The sequence below is a fragment of the Dromaius novaehollandiae genome, chromosome 3 (genome assembly GCF_036370855.1).
Source record: "Dromaius novaehollandiae isolate bDroNov1 chromosome 3, bDroNov1.hap1, whole genome shotgun sequence".
NCBI lineage: Eukaryota > Metazoa > Chordata > Aves > Casuariiformes > Dromaiidae > Dromaius > Dromaius novaehollandiae.
This window is the reverse complement of record NC_088100.1, coordinates 38,489,777-38,513,113: the sequence shown is the minus strand read 5'-3', so window position 1 is coordinate 38,513,113 and position 23,337 is coordinate 38,489,777. Positions and strand designations below refer to the sequence as shown.

General features: G+C 39.4%; 2 protein-coding genes across 16 annotated transcripts in view; one reads left to right on the top strand and one right to left on the bottom strand.

The window, feature by feature from the left end:
• Window positions 1–12,737, bottom strand: part of DOP1A (DOP1 leucine zipper like protein A) — a 76,034-nt gene extending 63,297 nt beyond the window's left edge. For all 6 annotated transcript variants that reach the window (XR_010388272.1, XR_010388273.1, XR_010388274.1 and 3 more), the window contains exons 1-2: window positions 12,612–12,737; window positions 516–707 (exon numbers count right to left, since the gene is read on the bottom strand). Coding sequence is in view for 3 of the 6 variants with exons in the window: in XM_064508714.1 (XP_064364784.1) it covers window positions 516–653 (138 nt within the window). In the remaining 3 variants the exon portion in view is untranslated. The remainder of the gene's footprint in view (window positions 1–515; window positions 708–12,611) is intronic.
• Window positions 12,738–17,418: 4,681 nt separating this feature from the next.
• The window catches only part of UBE3D (ubiquitin protein ligase E3D), an 88,772-nt gene continuing 82,853 nt past the window's right edge, over window positions 17,419–23,337 (top strand). For 9 of the 10 annotated variants that reach the window (XR_010388271.1, XR_010388267.1, XR_010388268.1 and 6 more), the window contains exons 1-3: window positions 17,419–17,546; window positions 18,339–18,535; window positions 19,906–19,996. Coding sequence is in view for 4 of the 10 variants with exons in the window: in XM_026121072.2 (XP_025976857.1) it covers window positions 17,485–17,546; window positions 18,339–18,535; window positions 19,906–19,996 (350 nt within the window). In the remaining 6 variants the exon portion in view is untranslated. The other variant, XR_010388270.1, reaches the window with a different exon arrangement.

The following is a 23,337-nucleotide window of genomic DNA, read 5'->3' as shown; positions in this document are numbered from 1 at the left end:
TATCAGGACCTGTATTTGTAAAATGCTATTAAAGATCATGATGAGATTACACATTTCACATATTTAGTGGTAACACTAATTAGAATGTTAAAAATCTCTGCTCAGTCAATGTTTTGAGCCTCATTCTATAACCCATACTTTATATAAAAATCTTGCTGATATTTATACTGATTCCTTCTTTTCATATTATCTCAAAAAAAAAAAATTAAACCAATGAGATTAAAAATAAATGTTAGTAATTGGAAGAAAAAAAAAGAAGTTGCATTTATTTGCACTAAAAATTAAAAGAATTTTCCCCCTTATGATTACAATGGGTTCTACTGGAAGTCTTTAAGACATTTGTTTCTGATTTTTCAGTTCCCTCTACAGATCCAAGTATATTAGATTTTCCAATCTTTCCAAGTATATTAGACTGCTAGAACCTTACCTTTCTGTATTACTACACCAGTACTCCAGTCTTTAAATGCAATGTTCCCAATTCCTGAATTTTTTTCAAAAGCACCCAATAGGCATACCTTGTTTAGCTTTCCAAGTGCCGATATTAAATCTGCCCATTCGCTGGAATATTCGAAGTTCTTCAGTGCTTTGTCAACTGCTGCTACATAGTTTCGATATTTGGAATCAGTCAGTAGCTCCAGCTCCTCCGTGTTCATCCTCCCACAGAGTCCCCACTAGAGACCAGCTTGCAATTCATGTACAACCATTACCTACTCAAAAAGAAAAACAAAACAAAACAAAACATTGTTACTGAAGGTGTATTATTAAAACAATTTCATAAAAGAGGAGGACATTTTCCAATGTTTTTTACAGGGCTTGATTATATATATAATACAGTCTCTTTGATGTGTATTTAGTATTTGCATGCAATACATTTGCTTCCGTATAAGGCTTGCTGTAAATAGCCTGGTTTTTAGTTTGATGTTTCTGTATTGCCCTTCATGAGGAAAACCACCCCCCTCAACTCTGCTTATTCTACACATTGCAGCAAGTCTGAAGATATCTTAACATTCAACAGCTAACACACTGCTGCCACAAATCAGTAAACACAAATCCAGCTATGGGGTTTTTTTGTGTTTCTGTGAAGGGTTTTGTTTGTTTGCTTTCTTTTTCCCCTCTGGGTCATCACCAAAACTTTAACCCACCTGTCCACAAATGAACATTTCTGAAAAACATGGGATCAATCTTTCTGAATCACTTCCAGGTGGAAGAAAAGAGAAAAGGACACATGCAGGACAGCTGCGCAGTATTCAACAGCACCTTCAGGCCTCAACACTTGCTTTTACAAGACCTGGTGTTCCTATTCAGCAACACAAATCTGTTTGTTTTTTTTAAAAAATATTATAATATTGTCCACACGTAACAGAAGTATAAGTTTAATACTGTTCTATAATCAGAGGTTTTTGCAACTCATTCTGTGTTTTCATCCCACGGTAGCCTACACCAAGTAATTAAGGTATGTTGGTTCCAGAAACACGACCTCATACTTTTATAGGGCACACAATATTTATTTCATGAAATTTAACCGTCATTTAAAAAAATGTTTTTAAAGCTACTTTAGCCCCAAACAATTACAACCCACAGTGGGAAACCCTATTGTGACAGAAGCTTTTGTACCCCTTTTAACTGGAGTCTCCTGGGAGTTCTCTGGTACGCAGCTTCAGAAAACACATCACACTCAACAAATGCTGCTCTCTTCTGTCTTGAATAAAGGAAAATGGGAAGAAAATTGTGTGCACAACCGCGAGCTGAAGCATGGTTGTCAAAACCAAACCAAACCAAACTGCAGGTGTAACGATAGAGAAACTGTGCTCAGGCTGCCTACCAGGCATGATAAATAACTATCATATCATAACACAGCAGCTTAAGTGAGGCCTTCTACAATGACCAGAGAACATGCCTCCTCGGCTCCTATTCCCAATGAGAAGCAATATGATAAAACAGCGGGAATATTGGAAAAGATAAATGTCTATGAAATAATACAGCAGAAGAATTCACAGAGAGAAAGTGACATTCCCATCTCTCATGGTTCTACAGTTGATGAACTAAAGACACTTATCTTCAAACTCTGCTAAGGATTAAGTTTAAATGTTTCTGGACTAGTCAGAAAAGACTAAAAATTCAACTTGTATTATTTCAGGAAATAAACACACTCTAGGTGGGTAAGATGCATCAGAAAACATGAATACTTTTCTGCCTTTTATCATGTATCATCAATTGTAAATGTTTTATATGGTATGTAAAAATCTTTATTTTTACTTAATTTATATTGTATCCACCCATCCATCCCTTCAAACAGAGTTCTACCCAAAATGGCTATGAAGCTGCTATATACAAACTTTATCTGCAGTTATCATCAGGAGTCATCACTGATGAAACATCGCAAAGCCCCAGGCCTGGTTACCCAGTTTTTTCAGCTACCTGAAGGCCAACTCCCTGCTGCATTCCTAGGTCAACCTAAAAGCCAACAAACATCACCACTACTAGCACTGTTTTACCTCTTCAGCACTGTAAGAGTTAAAAAGGAAGAGAGCTGTATCCAACATCTCATCACTATCCAAATAAAGACAGCAGTAAACCAGGCTTTAAGTAATCCGGTCTAATTTATCAAAGTGACCTAGCAGATTTTTGCTCCTTTCCTTTCATTCCTTCACTTAGCAAGGGCCTCTGAAGATGAAGTGATATGCACCAGCTTTAATCCTCCCAAGCATCATGTTTTCACTACTAGTAGAATATATATACATAAAGAAAAAAAAAGTGCTTCAGCCAGAGAGACCACAGGGCCACAGTGGGTAGCAGTGAGGGGCCTCTGAGACTCCGCTCACCACCGACCTTTCAAGAACTCCAAAGACTGCAGCGCCCAACTCTGCTGTTAGACAAACAGGGACTGTAACGTACCAGACAGGCCTGCTCTTTTCTGCCTTCCTCATATTTATCTTCTGTCCCCCAGAACAATCAAAATTCCCCATTCTTCATTTCCTTATCCTCTATACCATCTATACCATCTTGCTCCTTATACTGTTCTTGTTCTGTTTTTTTCAGAATAAAAAGTCACAGAGAAGAAGAAAAACAAGAAAATAAGTATATATTTATATTAAAAAGGAGAAAAAAGACCTGGGAGAGTGGGAGCAAATAAAAAGGTCAAGAATTATAAATCTTTTGCACCTGTGATCCTGATGGCAGACTCATAAGACTTTGTCTTCAAGGCAAAACAGAAATAGAAAGTAATATTTAGAAGTATATTCGGAGTACCAAACTGATAGATTTCACGATACCCCACAGGAATAAAGAACTTCTATATCACTTTTTACTTAAAAGTTTATTTCATGCAGTTTCATTTCAAAATAACCGTCTTTGCTTTGGATTAAGTCCAGAAAGAGATCAGTTTTGCTTTCAGAAGCTATAGGACGCCAACAGATTTCTCAAATAGACAGCTACACAACTGATCTCCAAAAGTAAAATAAAATATTAACACTAGAAAAGAAGAAAGAACCAACACGCAAAAGCAGCACAATTCTCATTTTTCTAGGCACAAAGGATGGAGTATGAATTTGACGCAGCGAATAATCCTTTTTGAGCAAAGAAAGCATCAGCATCCTTTTTTATTCAGCTAAGGCATAAATGCAACAGAACCATCTATGGCTGGGTGAGGAATACTGTTCTATCTTCTTCAAATGCTTGAAAAATCTGAAAGCTAACAATTTTAACTGATTGAGGGTTATTAAAGGTTAGACAAAAATAGCAGGAATACAGGGTTAAACAGGTAGTCTTTTAGGACCTACTAACAGATCAGAATATTCTCTTCCAACTTAGAAACAACAAAAAAACCCCAAATTTGAATAACCTACATTTTTAGAGAACAGTCTATTGCCCACCAACTGAAAGTAATGAAGTTACTCTATTCCTGTAATTGATTATATTTACTGATGGTTATGCTTACAGTTTATTATATATTTTTAAGTATGAAGTCTTTCTGACATATTTTATTCTGCTGCTCAGAAAGCCATTTTCCTTTATCCACATTATTGCTTTGTCTTATTACTCTTTATAAACACTCTGTAAGCCAAAAAGCCATTAACACTTAAACGCTATCTCTATGCTATCAGTTAATTTAATCATTATGAAGTTTTGTGCAGAGAAGAAAAAACACATTCTATGTTTTCTTACCACTCTGTGCTCTCATTTTTTTCTAAAAAATTATCACTTTTATATAATGTGAGGTTATAGAGAAAGAATGAATTTCTTGCATTTTTCATTTTTCTTCACAATGATGAGTCTCTATTTTAAACAGCACATCTTCCAAGTCATATCAGTAGCCAAAACAGGCCAAGGACGTAGAAGCGATATTATGTAAATATTATATACAAATAATTATTTATAAACTTTGCACCATTTCTATCATAAAAGCTACAAGTATTCTCATTTTTATTAGTCCTCATACATAAAAATATACCTGTCCTTCCAGGTTTTCCTTTTGTTTAGTCTGAAGATACCGCATCAAAATATAATTAATCTTTTCTCATTTCTACCATATAATCTTACAGCTACTTTTCTGTTCTCCTCATTTATAATGAAATTGCAGATTTAACGATATTTAGTATTGCAGCACTGATACCTCAATACAATGTTAAAGCTTAATAATATTTCTCTCCTTACAAATATCACACCCTGCCTTATTGTTTCATGGACTACTTTGAAAATCAGATGAATAATAAAATGTGTAGACCAAAACCATTAAAAATGGTTTCTGTTGTACCATCAAACAACCAAGAGGATAAACCATTTATCTTGTCATTCTGCAGTCATCACTTAGCATCAGGGCCAACTCTCCATGAGATGTTTTACAGTCATTTCTCTTTTTAAACAGAAGGATGAAGAGTGGTGTTCTTTGTTTTTGTTGTTTTTTCCCCCTTTTGGCATATCTTACGACAAGGAAGGGGCAAACTTCTCACCCAGTCTCATAGAGAGTCAGGACATGGGCAATCAGCAACCTGTTGGATGACCTTGCCTCTCTTCATGGATGACAAAAGGGGATGGGGGACGAGGGGAGGCCTAACATCAATGAGGAGTATTTATACTACCTAAGAAATGCAATAAACCTTAAACTATTTCATAAATCCCCATTCAAATCACAAGTAATTGCTGAAATAGGTCTTGATGTTTACTATTTTCTACTTCACCTTCTCCAGGGGATTTCTGGAGCAGTTCTGGATATATCATGCCTGTAAAGTCGCCAAGTATGACTTCAACAAGGCAACCAGTTATCTGGGACTGTGGATCCCCTTTCGCTGCGGGTCTGGTGTCACATGTTCACAGTGCAGCCTTTAATTCCCCTCATCACCAAAGTGATTTTGACTTTCCTTTGAATCCTGTTAAGATGGTCCTTTCACTGCCACATTTTCTACAGTTAACGTTCATCCTTTCCAAACTCTGGCTTTATGTCTCATTTCAATACAAACTATTGACCTGCTTAAGAGGCTCCAAATGGTTCTGACTGAAGCGAAAGAAATTAGATTGAGAACAGCTACACTTATAAGCAGCTTTTGTCTAGAATTTGTCTCAACTTATTCACCAGGTTCTATGATTTCCCCACTATTTCTAAATTCTCAGGTTATACCCCAAAGCTCTTCTTCAGGTTTGACTTGCTGCTGTTTCCCTGATATTCCCCCAAGCCACACCAAATTGTTACATCTGGCTGCCTCCCTCCAATTTGTCATACTGGAAAGGTTCCTTCCTGGAACACGTCAAGGGGCTCATCACCGTGGAGCACAACTGTGCTTGCATTATTTCACTTTAAGAGTTATCATGATTTGTCCTAACTCTCCTAACGACCTTGGGTCACATACTCGCTCCCTACGAATTCCTCAGAACTTCAGCTTTGTGATATTTCAAGATTTATTTCCAAATTTATTTACTGATCAAAGCATGACTATGGGACATACAGGAAGAGGACCAACAGATAAGGAAAAAGCAGATTAAAAAAATTGCAATAATGAACTATTTGTTTTTAAGTGCTCACACACCAAGCTGGTAACTGCAGAACACATTTTTATTTTAGTACACTTAATACAAACACAGATTTGAATACGTGGAAAACAGAAGCCTTGTCATTTGTTAATTCATTATATTTTGCTTCCCCTCAGAAACACTTAAGAGCAGGAACAGCAAAATAAATACCACAAATCCCAGCTTGGTCTCTTAAGATAAAAATCAAATGTTGGGAATACACATATTCTATCAACAAAGATGCAGATTTTCCAATTACAGCTAATTACTCTATTTATAAAATGACTTTCTACAGAGTCCTTTCATAGTCTGAATTGTTTAAAGTGGCATCTCTAACGATTTCTGAAGAATAAGAATATTCTGAGCTTGTTATTTTGGCTAATTGGTATTCACAATAATGAAAAATGCAAAAAGATACATTCCCCAAATAAACCAAAAAAGAAACCATATATTTAACTATAATTAGACCTTATCTCATCAGTGTCCTGGAGTAGTACAGAGCATTTCCTAATAAGGTTTAATATTGTTTTTTTAATCACTTCACGGTGCACTTTTCTAGCCAGTCAAAATTCACAAGTGGGAACAATTTCTTAAATTTTTCCCACTAAAAAAAGAAACCCCACAACTTGGAAGTTTGAATTCAAATTCAGTCAGTATAACAATCTGTGCATTATCTCTACTGGCAACTTCTAAATCAATACGAGAGGTATTCTGAGAAATTGGTTCTCATTCAGACAAGAATTGAGAGAAAACCTATGGCCTGTACTAAAAAGTGAGGTTAGATACCCACTCCCTCCTGGCTTTAAAACCTATAAAACGTGTTTATTATTTATTTATATTTATTAGTATATTATATTAAAAACAAACTGACAATAAACAGAAACAAAATAAACTTTTTTTTCTTTTGTGTATGTGAGATGTCAACATGAGAAAGATGACTGGAATAAAGACTCAGTCTACCACTGAGCAGAGTTGCAGTCTGGGACACAGGTGGTACTACATAAGGCATATAAAATGTTCTTTCTGGTAATGCTGTTTTATAGGATTCCAGAGTCTGACTTACACTAGATCAGTGTTCATGAAGAATAATAAATAACTAGTTTAAAAACTCATAACAGCCATACTGCAAACCTTCTCAATAATCAACTTCTCTAAATTTATTAATTAATAATAATTAAAATAATTATTTAAGAATCTATAAGTGAATGTATTTGCTTTAGAACATACTATTCAATAAGTGAAGAAGTATCACATCTATGTTTACTTGAGGGGAAAAGTAAGTGACCAAACACTTCTCACCCTTGCTGGTAAATACAGAAATCTCTTCTAATTGCCTTTTTTAAATAGAGTTTAGGATGACATTTAAATCCCTCTACCCACTTGTACTTTATTATAGCTTTCTAATATATCATAGGTGAACTAAAAAGCAGTTTAAGATATCAGACTGAAAATTTGACTTTGATTCCAGACCCTCTAAAAGAATAGTATGGGTTCCTTTTCTTCTGCCCTTTGTGCATTGTTTCTGCATATTTCTCAGGACTTCCTTATTATTTGTAACAATGTATCAGAAAAAAGCAGCTCTGTTCACTATAAACATCTAAGCACTGCTGTAATAAAGTAATGAAATATTTTTCTCTGTTAGAATACTCATTGACTCAATGCCAAATCAGTATTTTTAACCATATCTAACAGTAAAAAATGTAATTCAAAAATCTGAATAAAGCAAACTAAATATATCTTTGCCAACAAAAGCACTGTAGTAGCATACAACAAATTCAAGTGACAAAGTGCACACTCAAACTAACAGGTATCATCTCTTTTAGAGGTAAATCCTCTTATGCTACACAAATTCTACTTACACTAAAGTTTTTACTTTAAAAATATCATATTCTTCTTGCGACAAAAATCAAATGTTCAGGTTTGACAGAACTCAGTCTATAGCTCAGTAAATTAAAGATGAGGGCTTGTATCTTCTTCATTATCACTCAGGTCAATCACTAACTGAAAATAATTTTTTTCCCCAAAGGAACGTTTGCCTATTTTTCTCATTTCTACTAACAAATGATTCTGTTCTGAATTATCTATGTATTGTTATTAAAACTTCACCATCATGCATTTTAGATATAAAATTAACAAACACCAAATATCAACATTTGTTATAGCAAATTATGCAAAATATCCGTAGTGTCTTACTAAAAAAACAGATGGCAATCTTCAAGTCAGAATAACACAGCCTAGAGAAAAATGGAAAAATGCTTGCTTGAATCTGTGCTTGTCCTTCAATGCTCATTTACAAGTGCTTTTCCTCCTCTCCGCTCTATTGACCACAGTATGGGCACTGTGTTTGAAGCAACCAGTAGTTCAGCCTAGCTCTAGAACTGGTCACTACTGTCTTCTTACTCAATTACACATTCGAAGAAAAGAAAAACAAAACAAATACCAGAATTTAACCTGCACTGTTTTGACATTTTTGCACTGCATTTTCCCCCCTTGTACTTCATTTCACTTCAGCTCACAAAGCCACAATCTTTGTATGTAATTAAAATTGTAACAGTAAAGCATCTATCAAAGAAGTGTAAACAATACAGGTAAAGACAATTTTGGCAGTCTTCTACAACAGAAGAATCTTCAGTTCAGTCTCCAGGACAACATCCCAACAACTCCAAAGACAAAATTTATTTATTTATTTATTAACACGACATGTGATCTCCTGAAGTCAACCAGTCACTTCCGTAACGCCAAGCCAAACAGAGACATCAAATCCTTACTCAGAAGTTCCTTTAGTATAACTGTATATAGTGCATCATATATTGTTCTGTGGACCAAAATAAAGTGTGGTAAGGCTGAAACAACTTAGTTTACACCGTGGGTGGATGCAAGTGCAGCCTCCCTGCAGCTCCCTTACATTGCTCCCCACGGTAAGCTTTGGGCTTTTCCTGTCCCACAGAGGAACTGCCCAGTTCTTACACGCACAGACCAGGCTTTTGGGTGACTGCGCTCTCTGTCAAGTCAATCAATCCCAATGATTTCAAAGAGCTACCTTCTCTGCAGGAGCCTACACACAGTAATAAGACAGCTCTCCTAAAATCGCAATTTATTTTTACAATGTTTCAGCCTCATTCCTTCAAATGGTCACTACACCTACCCTCTCTGAAGGGAAATCTTTTTTAGCTAGCTAGGCCTCTTCTCTTGATATTTTTCAAGCATTTACTGAGACTTATCTTGAGCTACTCTTTATTGCTTGTTTTTTCCTGTCGGTAAACTAGTAAATCATATTAATATAGTCATACATTAAAAAAACAAAATCACACCAATATGACAATGTTTAATCCTAGATTTGTACTATGCTTTGTTTTAAAGGAGAGTTCGTCTACTTGCCAGTGCATTTCAGCTTTGTAAACAAAAAAAAGGGCTACATGAGTTTCATTGTCTGCCATTATACATGCATTATTCTCATGTACTGAGAAGTACCCTTGCTTCAGGGGTAGCCTGAGTTCACATGGTGATATCTTTTTTACTATTCTGATACACAACACAGTCTACCAACGTCAAAAATTTGGTGGCTTGATAATTCATTCATTTATTCCTGGCTCACAGTAATTTTAAAATGAAAGATTTAAAAGAACCCTTTATTTTTCCATACTCATCATTCTAATAATACATAGCTTCAGATGAATTTAACACTCTGTCTCCAAGCAATGCTGATATTCTTTTCAGTGTTCGCAGAACACTGTACTAAAAGGTTACCCAAGTATTTCGGGAACAGTTTGTCCAGCTTCCTTTTTTACTTACTCTGAAGTCCTAAAATATCACTAATTCATTTTATCAATTTTATTGTGATTTTAATCCTGAAATTGTGTCATTTGCCATGGGTACATCTATACATCTAGGTTGTGGCTGTATTTTGCAATGTATTTGATTTCACATATTCTGCAGATGGATTACAAATGGATTTGTACAGTGAAAATCTTTTTTTCTACTGTCCTGAAAACAACAGTTGGACCAAAACTTGTTCACTCTCCTTATCCTCAGAAGTAATCCAGAAAGGACATAAAATTAAGGTCAAATCCCCTACAGTCTTTACAAATTATACTTGAAATCAAATGAGACAAAACTAGCTTTATGAAGAAAAAAGTACATTTACGTTCAAGTATAAGTTTCTGATACATTTTCCCTGTTTATACAGAAAGACATTACTGAGAGAAAAATCCATCGATATCTCCACAGTTGTGTCCTGTCAACCATAAAGATATTCTGAAATCTCTATAATAATGAAACACATACCATGGACAAACAATTAACACAGCATTTATAAACAAATTAAAATAAAAATAATAAAAATAGCATTGTGTTAATGAGTGAAATCATTTACTGACTAGCTTAGGTCTTCTCATTTCTGGTTTCTGTTATTGGGTGAGGGAAGAGGGTGGAAATGGTTGGTCCTGCACCATTTCTTCTCCCTTTCCCAAAACTCTTAGAGTGAAACACATGCCTCTTACTCTTTTATTTACAATTTAACTGCTTTTCAACCACAAGTCTGAGGAAGATGATTACTAATCTGAAAGACAATTTACATGAATACAAATAAGTTAGTTCTGTTTTTCCATTACATGCTTTAGCTAGTATTATTTCATTCTGTCTCCTTGTAATCTCATGTTTTTCCTTAACCATTTTTGAAATAGTTTTTAATAACTTAGTTCTTAACCTTTTTTGGACCTCTTCTATACATTCCATATTTAATATCAACATGGTTCCACCAAAGTTAAAAACAACAAAAAAAAAAGGCAGAATGGTAATAAGCATTTTTAGTCAGCAAGTCTACCCTAGCTAAGCAAGAAGTCATGAAAACTACAGGTAGATCTACAGCAGTAACTTTGGCCAAGATAGCTAAGTCAGAGATGAACATATAGAAGTGTCCTCTCCCTATTCAAATGGAGTCCAACGGCAGAAGACTACAATCTGAGCCCACTATACCAGACAGACTGCATTCTAATTAATTTAGTTTGTTGTGCACATGATGGGTGTTTCTGGTGGCTGGTGTAGCATGCCAGTATTTTTACACATGAAGAGCACTACCAGTGTAAACACGGTCTAACCTACAAACATAATTATGTATTATAAAGCACAACTTCAGCACCACTGAAAAACATAGGATAACTTCCAGTCTTTGCAAGATGCTGTTTAAACATTTACTGTCACTAACGCTACCAACAAGCTTGGAGAGTAAGACATTAAGCATAAGTTAGGAACCTCTCACTTCCCAGCTATGTAGTTTCCAAAAGCACCTATTCTCACTTCAGTTAAAACAAAAATAGGAACTATGCTGTTGACATCATGTCAGTTTCCAAGGTACAGTGAATATTTACCCATCGCAGTGTATTAAAAATACCTTTTGGATAATTACAATATTCAGACATCTCACTATTATTAAACTGGCATAAAAGGGACTACTTAATTTTAGCTTGCTTTGTGAAAGCTTACCAATATTTCAAACAAAAACAAACATATGTGACAGCCAGACTAACATAAGTATTTAACACAGATAAAAACAGACTAAGACTTGGCAATAAAATTAAAACCGATGATATTCGACCGCATGTTAAGCCCCTTATTTCCTCCAAACACCTAGGCACATTTCTATTGAAACAGTCTTCCATCACTTTGCACTCACAGAGCTGGAATTCAGGCATCACGCTACCAGTTAATCTGGCAGACATAATGTATTCATTAAGAATTACTGCATACAGAAAGGAAACGCAGGTGTGCAAGGGTTCCTGCTAATTAATCAGCAATGCAAATGCAAGGACTACACAGGCAGAGTCCTCCAGAACAAGCTCTTCAAAGACTGCACTCCATATCCAGCATATTTTAGGATATTTAAGGAGATAATAATCGGTAAAGCCTACTCGATTTATTACAGGTATGCAAATGGTATTTCTGATAACTACTACTTCTGGAATAAAATGCTATGTTTTTCGAGTGGGCATCGCAAGATTTAAGCGCAGCCCACCATCAACAGATGAAATTTAACCCTGTGCTACACCAAGCAGAGGCAGCCGTGTGACCCACAAACCCCTCCAAACACCGCACACAACCACCCCAACAGCAGGGGCTCAGCCAAAAAAAAGCCAAAATCCAAACAGGGGCGATCAGCCCTCACACGCTCAAGGTCACAGCGGGACAGCTCTGCCCGCCCGACGCCGACCTCGCTCCCAGGCGGAAAAGGTCCCCCGGGGAAGCGGCTCCGGCCCCGCAGCAGGGCCGGGCGGCAGCCGCCGCGGCCGGCTCCCCGGCACCGAGAGGCCCTGCGCAGCCGCGAAGCCCACCCGGGCCCCCGCCTGCGCCGCCCGCCGCGGCGCGGCCCGGCCTGGCCCGGCCCGGCCCGGCCCGCCACGGCGCGGCCCTCGCCCCCACCGGCGCCGCCCGGGCCCGGGCGGGCAGGGCAGCGGCACCTCGGCCCGGCTCTGCCACGGCGCCCCGCTCCCCGGCGCGGCCCGGGTGGGGGGAAGTGTGGGGGGAAGGGGTCGCGGCCCGGGTGGGGGGAAGTGTGGGGGGAAGGGGTCGCGGCGAGGCCCCGCGCCAGGGGCGGCCGGGCCGCGCGGCGTTACCTGAGCGACCAGCGCCGGAAGAGCCCCACCGCCGCCGGCGCCCCTGACAGCTCCCGGCATGCACCGCGCCGGCGCCACCGCCGCCGGCGCCGCGCCTCTCCGCCCCGCCCGCGCGGCGCTGCGGCGCCCCCTGCAGTCTCGCGGCTGCACCAGGCGGGGTGCAGGGCGGGGCGTGGGCGGGCGGTGGGCGGGGCGTGGGCGGGCGGTGGGCGGGGCGTGGGCGAGCGGGCGCGGCCAGCGCATGCGCATATGCTGTTTCCCGAGAGGCGGGGGAACGCCTCAGCCGTTTAATAGAGCGTCATCGATCGTCTTACCTCAGGGCCCTTTGTTGTTGCGCGATGGTTTTGAGCGGTTCTGTGTGGGCTACCTCTGCCGCGCGGATGTGGGGCGCCTGGCGCAGCAGAAGTCTGGTTTAGGCAGTGTAAACGAGTACTTAGTGGATGGCTTATGCTGGTTGATGTGTCACTGCTGGCATGTGCATATGCAAAATGTTGTATTTATGGGTACAGTGGTGTTAGCAGGGGAGCTGTTTGTCTGGTTTCTAATTATATGTTGCACAAAGGGAGAGGTGGTTGTGTATTTGTGGGTTTTGAGGTTTCCATGAGGGATCTTGGACCTAATGGAAGCTGTGGTCTTAATGCTGCAGGTGGGAAAAGTATGCACATATGTGTTGATGATAATGAAAACAACTTTAATATATATGCACCTACACACACATGTATATGTACATATTTAGCCAAATATACTCAGGATGAAAATGGAAGAGTTACAGTACTTTAAAAATTACTATTATTATTTAGTATTTTCTAAAAATAAATGCATTTGTTGTGATAAATATTCTTGAGCCCTTACTGCACAGAAAGATCTGTGTAAGGAGCCCTCACAGACAGCAAGGAATTCTTCACTGCAAGAGTGATTTCCTTTACAGTTTACCAGCTCTTTCAGATCAGGTGTGCAGTTCTTAGATTGCAATCTGTTAGCTTCTAAGTTGTCATTCCAGTTCTCAGATTTAAATAAGCTTTATAATAGCAAATACTAATTCTGATTATAAATGGCTTAAGTAAATGCTAACCAAAATATGTGCAGTTAGCATAAATAAGAAATCTTTCAGGCTTTGTCTGAAGATAGTTCTTAAAACATTGCTAAGGGAAAAATCTGATATTTATAAATCAGTTGTGATCTTTCCAATAATCACAAGCTGCCTATGAGCAGACCTGCAATGTCTTGTCACAGAATTCCATTAACAGATTTCCTGGCACATATGGGGAAGTGGTCTTAAATTCTTTGGAGCTCTATGTGTGTTTAGACAGATTTGATTTTGTGGCCCCCACTTTTGTGAATGCACACAGTTTGGGTGATTTTGCTTGAAGCTTCAGCCTTGCAAAGGTTGGATCCCTGGGGAAGGGATCCCTAGATCTTTGGAGAATCTCCTTTTTCATTATGTATAAGATTAGTGGCTAGTCCTCTTTGGGCAAAAGCTTGAAAAGATGAACAGGAGATGTTAAAAAGGACATTAAAAAAAGTTTAAAGCTTCTTTCTAACTTTGAAGGGAGATAAGACTTTTGAAGGCAATGAATTTGCCAAACTGTCCATTGTTTCATAAATGAGGCAGAATTGTTGCAGCAGTGAGACATACAGAGCTCTGCATTATCTTGTATATGTTGAGAACAAATAACTCTGCAAACAGTTTTCACAGTGACATTTCTAAAAGACATTAAGAGCAACATAGATAGTGAGAAAGAACCACAAAAATTATTTCAGGGATAGAGAAAATCATGTATAGTATGAGACTTAAAGAGCATAATTTGTTTAGCTTAGTAAAAATAAAAAGATTGTGAAGGGACTTAATACTGAAATTATACACTGAATGTATATACTTTCAGTGGAAAGACACTAAAAAGGCTAAAAGCCTTCATGAAAGATGTGTTCATAATACGGACTAGGTGGGGGAGAATCTTTAGAAGGAAAAAAACTCATGTATTTTAAAACATGGAAAAGTTACCTTTCAAGAAGACTTAAAAAAAAAAAAAAAAAAAGCCCTGAGCAGGGTTTTTTGGCTCTTTCAGGAGCCTGATTAGACGTGCTAAAAATTCATACTGGATATTTTCTTTCCTTACTGGAAAGTTTGATTTATAAAACATTATGAATTTGCTACTCAATGACTTATGTTATCAGCCAGCTTTTCACAAAATCTGATTTTATTCTCCTGACCTGGGATAAAAAAGAGGAGATAAGATTCCCATTTTTCATTAAACTACTTTAAGATTCAGTAGATGAGAAACAGTACTTTTTGGAAAGCTGACAATTTCCATTGTTTCTGTGGAGCATTATGTATGACTATACAGGTCTTTTATTTCCAATTAAAACAGAGTATTGACATTTATTTTTCTTTGAAGATACTTACAAATACATTTGAGATTTAATCCTTAACAAGGGTTCGAAAGTTCTTTTGGAGCTATATAATGCTAATGATCTCCACAAAAGTGGTGGGACCTACTACATACCTTCAGATGCTCCAGCATATGAAGATGTTAGGAGATTTCTAAGCTTAACTTCTGCTGAATTTAGTGATGGCAATTACAACTCAATCATGAAGCTTTCTTAGACAGTTGTCTGAAATTATCTCATCACCTTTATGTGCAGTGGCAACCAAAAAACCCTGCCAAAACATTGTACATGGTCAGGAAGGATATTGAGAACAAGATGGAGTCATTTACTGTATAAAACTATATAAAACACTGGTGCAACCTCAGCTTGAGAACTGTATCAGTTCTTGTCTTCACAGCTCAAGAAGGATATATCAGAGTTAGATGGAGCTGCTGCCCTGCAGGGAGAGATGTAAAGGCTGGGACTGTTCAGTTTGGAGAAAGGGGAGGTAGGGGAGAGGTATGACCACAATTTATAAAGTCATGAACGATAAATGTTGTTGTTAACCAAATCCTGCAGTATGAGAACTACTTGAAAGCAGTAGATCATTTTTAATACACGTAAATGTACTTTTCTGCAAAGCACCTAGTGAAATTCCTGAACGTATTGCCACTAGAGGTTGGGGATGCAGACGCTATCTGTTGGTTCAGGGAAGGGTTATTCAAATTGATTTCAAACAGGAGCATAAGTGGACACTGAAGGAAATCGGCAGGGATGTACCCTCCAGCATCCTCAATGCAGGGGTTGATGCAGGGAAAGTACCAGAAAGTGGCCCGGCTAATGAGCTCTTCCTAAATTGCATCTCCTTTCACTGCTGTAGGAGTAAAAATACAGAGGTGGATGCACCACTGGTCTGACTCTGTAGGGCATTTATGTTAACTTCTGTGTAAATATTTCACTGCAGAGATGGTGAGAAATCTGTGATAGACTGTTCTGCATATATGAAGCTCACACCCTGTGAATACCAAAGTTATGAATAACTTTACTCTTGTGTAAGCCTTAGTAAAAAGGCCTCAGGCCCCGACTTTACAAATACTGAGAGTACGTTCTCATATGGATGGTCAGGTATATTTTAGTGGAGTTTAATATGTGATCTGCTTGCTCAGAACAAATTAATCTGTGATATGTACGTTGGTTTGTGAAGTAGCTGGAAATGAAAACCATTATGTAGACTAAGTATTTTTTTTCTTTAAAAAAAAAAAAAAATTCTCTTCCCTGCCCCAATAACTACAACAAGATATAATGAAGACACCTGGGATGTAGTCTGCATCTTACAATATTTGACTAAATTTATGCATTATTAAAAAACATTACTTGGCTGACAACTTGGCTGGCTGTTTTCTGCTATGTTTTTCCTACAAAAATCTGAACTTAGGCCATCTACTTCTTCAAGGCTCTTCTCAGAAATCTCCTCAGTATTGCCAACTCAAAGGACTAAGATTACTTCAAAGGACTAAGATTCCTTTAATCATGGCTTAGATAATAAATTGCTCTAAAGTTAAGATGTAGAAATTTGCCTATTTGTTTGAAGCTTTGCAGATCACATTTTCATATAACTCTCTGCAATCACAAAAGCATTAAGGTGTTGCAACTTTCCACAGAAAGTTAACACTTAGCATTGCAAAAGACCATTTCTTCCGGAAGCAGAAGCTGCTTTCCTTGGTGTCCTCAGATACAAACCATCAGCAGTCTCTTGCGTATGGTGGGGGTGGTGTGGCCAGGAGAAGCGTGCGGCGGTGACAGCTCTCACAAGCTGTGACAGGCGCTCGGGGGCTATTTGGGCAGGCTTATATAGGGGACCTGCTCGCTAGAGGACCTGCTGAGGGTGGTGGGAAGCATCACCCGTATGCACCAAACGCCTGTGCTCGGTGTCCATTTGCGGTGAGGGCAGCATTGGGGGCAGGAGCGGTCGGTGCAAGAGCATTTGTGAGTGGGGTGAAGATTGACTGGGAGGCGTTTGGGTGGGCTTGTAATCGGGCAAGAAAGGGCTGACAGCGGAGGGGAGCGGTGGGGCAGCTGGCAAGGCAGCTGGCGGGTGGTGGTCCCGGGGCGCTGCTGGGGCTGCAAGTCTGCGCAGCAATTTCAGGCTCTGCTTCTACCACTTCTGGGACCTCTGGATCCAGGCTGCTGCTGGGGAGGGCTAACTTCTGATTCGGGAGCCTCAGGCACCCACTCAGCCGGTCCCTCCGTGACGGCCGGGCCGGGCGCAGGCGCCAGAAGCAGCACTTGGCTCCGAAGGGCGCGGGGAGCACGGCTGGGAGCGCTGCTGGACGCGTGTAAGGCTCCAGGAGAAGCTGTTTACCCGTGAGGAAGGAGCAGCGGGCGGGCGCCCGGCTCCAGGCGGCGCTGTGGCGGGCGGGCAGCCGCGCTGCCCGTGCCGCGCCGCGGCGCCGCTGGGGGCGTTTCCGTTCCCGCGCGGGCTGTTGGGGCCGTTGGCGGCCGCGGCATGGCGGGAGCGCTGCTGCTGGAGGTCCGGCGGAGGACGCAGAGCGCCTTGCTGGTTATCCGGTACTGCCGGGGCGCTGCCTCCCCGGCCTCGCCGGAGCCGAGTGGGGCCCGGGCTGCCCGCAGGCGCCGCTGCCGGGCCAGCACCCCCCCCCCCCCCAAATTAGGGGAAAAACAGCTTATATAGCTGCGTCCGAGTGGGGCCCGGGCTGCCCGCAGGCGCCGCTGCCGGGCCAGCACCCCCCCCCCCCCCAAATTAGGGGAAAAACAGCTTATATAGCTGCGTGTGCCCCGCTCTTCCGTGGCTCGGAGCGGCCTGAGTGAGAAGCCGCCTCGGGGGCGGGCCTGGCCCTGGCAGGGTGCAGGCCGCTCGCCGCTGCGGGTCGGCCCCCGACTCGTTTCGCCTTCATCTCGCGTAGTGTGTTTACTACAGGCGTTTGCCTAATGTTGTCTGGGAATATAGCTGTTTGGAGTTGCGCCTAGCAGTGTGCTACCTTGATTTTTTATTTATTTATTTTTTTCTGAAAATGCATCAACACCAAACCCCTGCTCTTGGAAGCATATGAGTGAGTTACTGGATTGAGGGAGTAAAGGACCCTTGTTAAATGTATACCAATTCGGACACCAGTAACTGTGTGTTGTGAATGATGTGTTAATATTTGTTTTAAATCTGTAATCATTTCTCTGTTCTTTTACTTAACACAGCACTGCATGAGCTACAATACAACTTATGTATCTTAAAGCTAAAGTTGCTCGGGATGGTTTTGGTCTGTATGACTAAGCCAATGCTATATGTATGAAATAACTCATGGAGACAGTTCCTCTCTGAAGTAAATCTATATTTTACTTTTCTAGGGAAGCAAACCTTGGGAGTTTACCAGTGGATATTTCAATAACATCGACCTCACTAGAAGTGGGAAGCGGAGAGGCCTGCACGACAGTGATGCTCCCGGCAGAGGTCAGGGTTGCCCCGTCCTCCTGCCGCGGGCTGCGGTGCCTTCCTGGTGATGGGCTGCACCTGAGGCTGCAGGTGCAGGCGGGCTCAGACACAAGTAAGGCTGCATCAGAGCTGGTGCTGTGTTTTGTTTTAATGCTATCTAGTAAACTCTGAGGCAAAGAAAGTCTAGTCCATCGTTTAAGAAAGGCAACTTTGATTTGGGCAGTCTGAAATGTCATTACTTTAACTACTATGTAAAGACAGACTTCACCATTTATGTTCTGCAGTGGAAAAAACAACTGGATGGAGTTCATAGTGTGCATTAGGCATATACTCTTACTTTTTCTGAAAGGTTCTCTTTAGCTTTGAATTGAAAATTTAAACAGGAGCTGATTGATGCTGCTCCTAATCAAATTCATCAGTCTTCTGTTTTAACAAGCAAAGCTGAAAGAATGACATAAAAGGGAAATGCCATTGCTGAATACAAGTGTGCCATGTAGGAGTTTGAGAACTGTGTTTGATGCTCTCTCGTGCTTTACCATAGAACTTCAAACTTTTTCCCCCTTCCTACTGCATGTTTGGTATAACCTTACCATTAGATAGCCTTTCATGTTAACTTTGAATATTTTATATTAATATGGAGAACTAGTCGTCTTTTATATTCTGGAACCTTTTAGAATACTTTTTGTTTGTGAGTGCAATCTAAATCTTAAATTTTGAAAGCCGGTGCTGAGAATATGCTATCCTTACGTTTCAGGAAGTGGACAATGCCAAACCTGCTCATATGTAGAGCTAGGCTAACAGTTCTATTTTTCTTCCACCTAATGTTTTTTCAATGTTTTGTAGAGCTTTCTCTGATTCTTTTTTTAATTGGGAAAAGTTGTCTTGAGCTGGCTTTTGAGAGACTGTTTTCACTTTGGCCTGTAGAGGGTATTGTTTGCTTTCTTTTCCTTGAGTGGCACCACAGTGGCTGTTTATCTTACCTGGCTGAAAATTTAAGACTAGAAGACTAGTGCTTTTTTTTTTTTTTTTTTTTTTTTTTTTTTTGCTTGCTTTCTTCTCCTTTTCCCATCTGTTCTGTGTTATATGCTGGGATATACCATCATCCATACCATGGTCCAGAGATGCTGATTAGCGGAACTATAATTACAAAAGACTAGTGTTGAATTTCAGTTTAGGCAGTCTTGTGATGATTTCAGTAGCCCCTTCAGCTGTGGGGATTTGCAGTATTAAAGTAGCTACTCACATATACAATTCCTATTCAGCAGTACAGGGCCTGAGGTGGAAGTGGCAATTTTTTCCTGAATGTAACTGCTTGTTTCTACAAGTAAATAAACTAAGTCTGTGTTTAAAGTCTTGGCATTTTGCTTTGTTTGTTAGATTCTTATCTTTTTTTGGTTTGAGGTATTTGAAAGGATTTTTATGTACAAGTGAGAGAAAATTTTGCAGAACTGTGAAGTTTAATATGTCCTCTTCTGTCTGTAGAATTGGTTTCTACTTTGAGTGAAAGCCTGAAACCCCAGAAGAGTTATGTCTTTTACTGTCAAGCCTGTGGTGACATCATAATAAAAGAAGGGTGAGTGCAGCAGTGTCTTGTACATATAGCAATAAATGCCATAGTGATTGCTCTTCATGTTATTTTGTGTACTTAGAAGGCTAAAACATATTTATTTTAGAAATAATAGATGAGAACACTTTTGAAGCACACAGATGGCTAAAATCAAAATTACTTGAAACAGTTTTTCAGTATTTATTCATTTACTTCTTTATGTCATTCCAGCTGGAAAGTAGAAGTAGCTTACAAAGAGAGTTTTGTACAGTGGTTAGAGCATTGCTTTGGAAGTTGGGAAATCTGGATTATTTTTGTGGTTCTCTGCTGTGAGGGAGGCATTTCCTTTTGTGGCTGTTTCTGATGTGTAAAATGAAGATGATGTTTCTTTTGCTCATTTCTGCCTTGCAGTCTGTGCCTTTTCATTCATACAGCAACTTTTTGCACTGATTGTATTAGCTTCTTTTTTGCTGTATAAACAAAAAGCTGTAGTATTTTGGACTGGAAATACTGCAGATAAAATGTCCAAGTCAGTCATTTTTGGGTTTTATGATTTTAAAAATACTTGTAGTATTTTTAGTAGTCCATTAGTATCTTTAACATAATTTTTGTTATGTTGAAGAGAATATAACTGAAAGATTGAGCCTAAACTTCTTTCCTCCTCTGCAGTTCAGGGATCCTTCTCAGGTCTACTCTATAAATTCTCCTCAGTCAGCATGCTGTGGTCACAGAGTGGCTGGTCAGAAAGGGGATGCTGACAACAACTTCCTTCTATCTGTTAAGCAAAGCCAACTTCTGGTCAGTTAAGAGATACTGGATTTGGAAAGTACAGGAGCTGCATCTTAACTGTGTGACTCAGCCTTATCTCTTTTCTTCACTAAGTTTACAGATTGCATGAGAATTTTAATACAAAACTGCTGCATTTCCTAGCTCTTGTGATGAGCATTTTTGACCGCTTAAGTTAAATATATACAAATTTTTAGAGACATAATTGCAGCCTTTTATGATCTGTGTCACTCCTAATACTCAAAATGGTAATACCAATGTAGTGTAGGCTTCAGACTTCTGTTACTTTCTTGTCATCCATATGGATTTATGACTCGCTTGAATGTAAATGAATGATGATTTACTAGCTCTCTATTATGAAATGTCTCATCAGGATTTCTTGCAGTAACTCTTGTTTTATTTTGATATATTTGTAGAATAATGAAAACTTCGTTTGAAAGCAAATGTTATTTACTTGAAATTAGATTTTGGACCTTTTGGATTTACATTTCTCTGAGCAGGCATTTTACTAAGTTTCAGTGTACCAAATTCATGTGCGCAGAGGCTTCATCTTTTGGCTCTTCAGTCTACAATGTGACACAGTTGGAACTTATGTGAAAGGAAAAAGAAACATGTTAATGGCTTTCTACTTGGTGTTTCTCCTTGCAGAGAATCCCTGAACTCCATGGGTGTTATCACTAAAAAAACCACTGGCTGAGATAAGGGTAGAGGAATGGGGCTGCCAGTGTATCCAACACCTTCCATTTCATCACTGGTCTTTTCAAAAGGAAGACAGTGGCATAGTCAGTAATTTTAGAAACAGCAGTATTCTTGTGTTGGTCCACAGGTAGGAGCCTAGAGAGAGGGATTATGCGAATGACAGCATAGGTGATGGGATAGAAGGGAAGTTGTATAATGTGTGAAGAAAACTTTAATAAAGTGTGAATTACTTGGAGAGGGTCTGTAATAACAAGCTAAGAGCTAGAAAATGATACCTGTGAGGAAAAGATTAAAACAAGTGGGATTTACTTTGAAGAAGACAGTGTGAAGGAGACAAGTCTTTCATTATGTAAGAAATTGCTGCAAAGGTAGTGATAATAGTCTTCTATCCAAGCAAGAAAAATTTTGCTTAAAAATGGAAACAACGTTATTCTGATACTTTTTTACTATTAGAGATTGCTTAGGAAGGCTGTGGAATCTCTATCATTGCAGGTTTTAAGACTAGATTAGAGAAATATGTCAGGAATGGTTTATGTGTAAGTGGTCCTGCTTTGAGGCAGGGAATTGGACTAGATGAGTTTTTTCAGCTCTGTTTTCTGTGATTTTTAATACATTTTCTGAGGTTCACTGGTTTAATCTGTTTCATTCCATGACATTGGTAGCTCTTAGCAGTTGAAGTTATGCTCTCTGCTTCTTCCGCATTACCCATATTACAGAAGGTGGCATGCTTTTTTTTTTTTCCTCCCCCTTCATGATTTAAATGCTGCAAGGAACTTGAGGTAGTTTCTTTTACTCTTTCCAATTATGCTGCTTAAGTGTAGCTTATAAATAAAATACTTCTTTAAGGCTTTATTTCTGTCATGCAGAAGTTCTTGGAGGGCTGAATGTCATGAAAATTAATTTTCATGAGTTTTGACTATTAAGAAGTAACCCTTTTCATTAGTCCAAAACGCCAGAATTGTTAATATTCTAGTGTTAGTATTGTTAGTACTCTGCTGAAAAACTGATTGCAGAGGAAGTTTTCTAATTACACTTTTGATATAGAAATTGCTTCAAGCATGAAAATTACTGTCAAGCCAGGCTTTTCATGTTTTAGTAATAAATAAATAAGACTACTGTTACAGGAATCCAGCGGTGTCTTTTTTCTTCCTGCTTTTCTCTGATGGAGCAAAAAGGGTTATATGTTTAAAAATCTGTCCACTTTATTTTCAGTTCGGGGGATTTTTCAATAGATAGGATATTACTGAGTTCTTGGATATTAGTAAATAATGCTGCTAAGGACTCATATTCTTAATCCAGCCTTAAAACAATCTCTATGGTCAGATCTGTACCTTAGCAGGAAATTCCACCTAAGAATTAGAACCTTATAGCAGGTCTTCTCTAAGCTATTGCCCAACTTTTGACTTATTAAAATTAAGCTAGTCATCAAGGCCCTTTAGGGTCTGTCCCGAGGCAAGAGAACTGTTTCCAGAGGGGGATTCAGCCAGACTGTATTAGTCACTTTCAGAAGGTGAAGGTCTCTCTTCAGTGTCCCATCGTAAAGTAATTGTCTTTCTCTGTCTGACTGTGAGGTTAGCCTAGATGGCTATCTTAAAGTAGAAATCCAGTTGTTATTAGGGGCTAGTCTGGAGATGTGAGTCCCATTATTAGCCAGATTTTGTCATTGTATTTAGTAGCCTTAATGAGTCAGCACCCAGTAAGCTTTTTATTATTATTATTATTTTCCTGGAAAACTAAACTTGTATTGGTGTTGTTTTTCCACTTCTAAAGGCAGATTGTGATCCAGAGTATGGCTTCCCACCTGTGGGTAGTCAGCACCTAATGTATAATGGAAATGCTCTATTTTCTGTATAGCGTAGATGTAGGAGCCTATTTGGAACTTC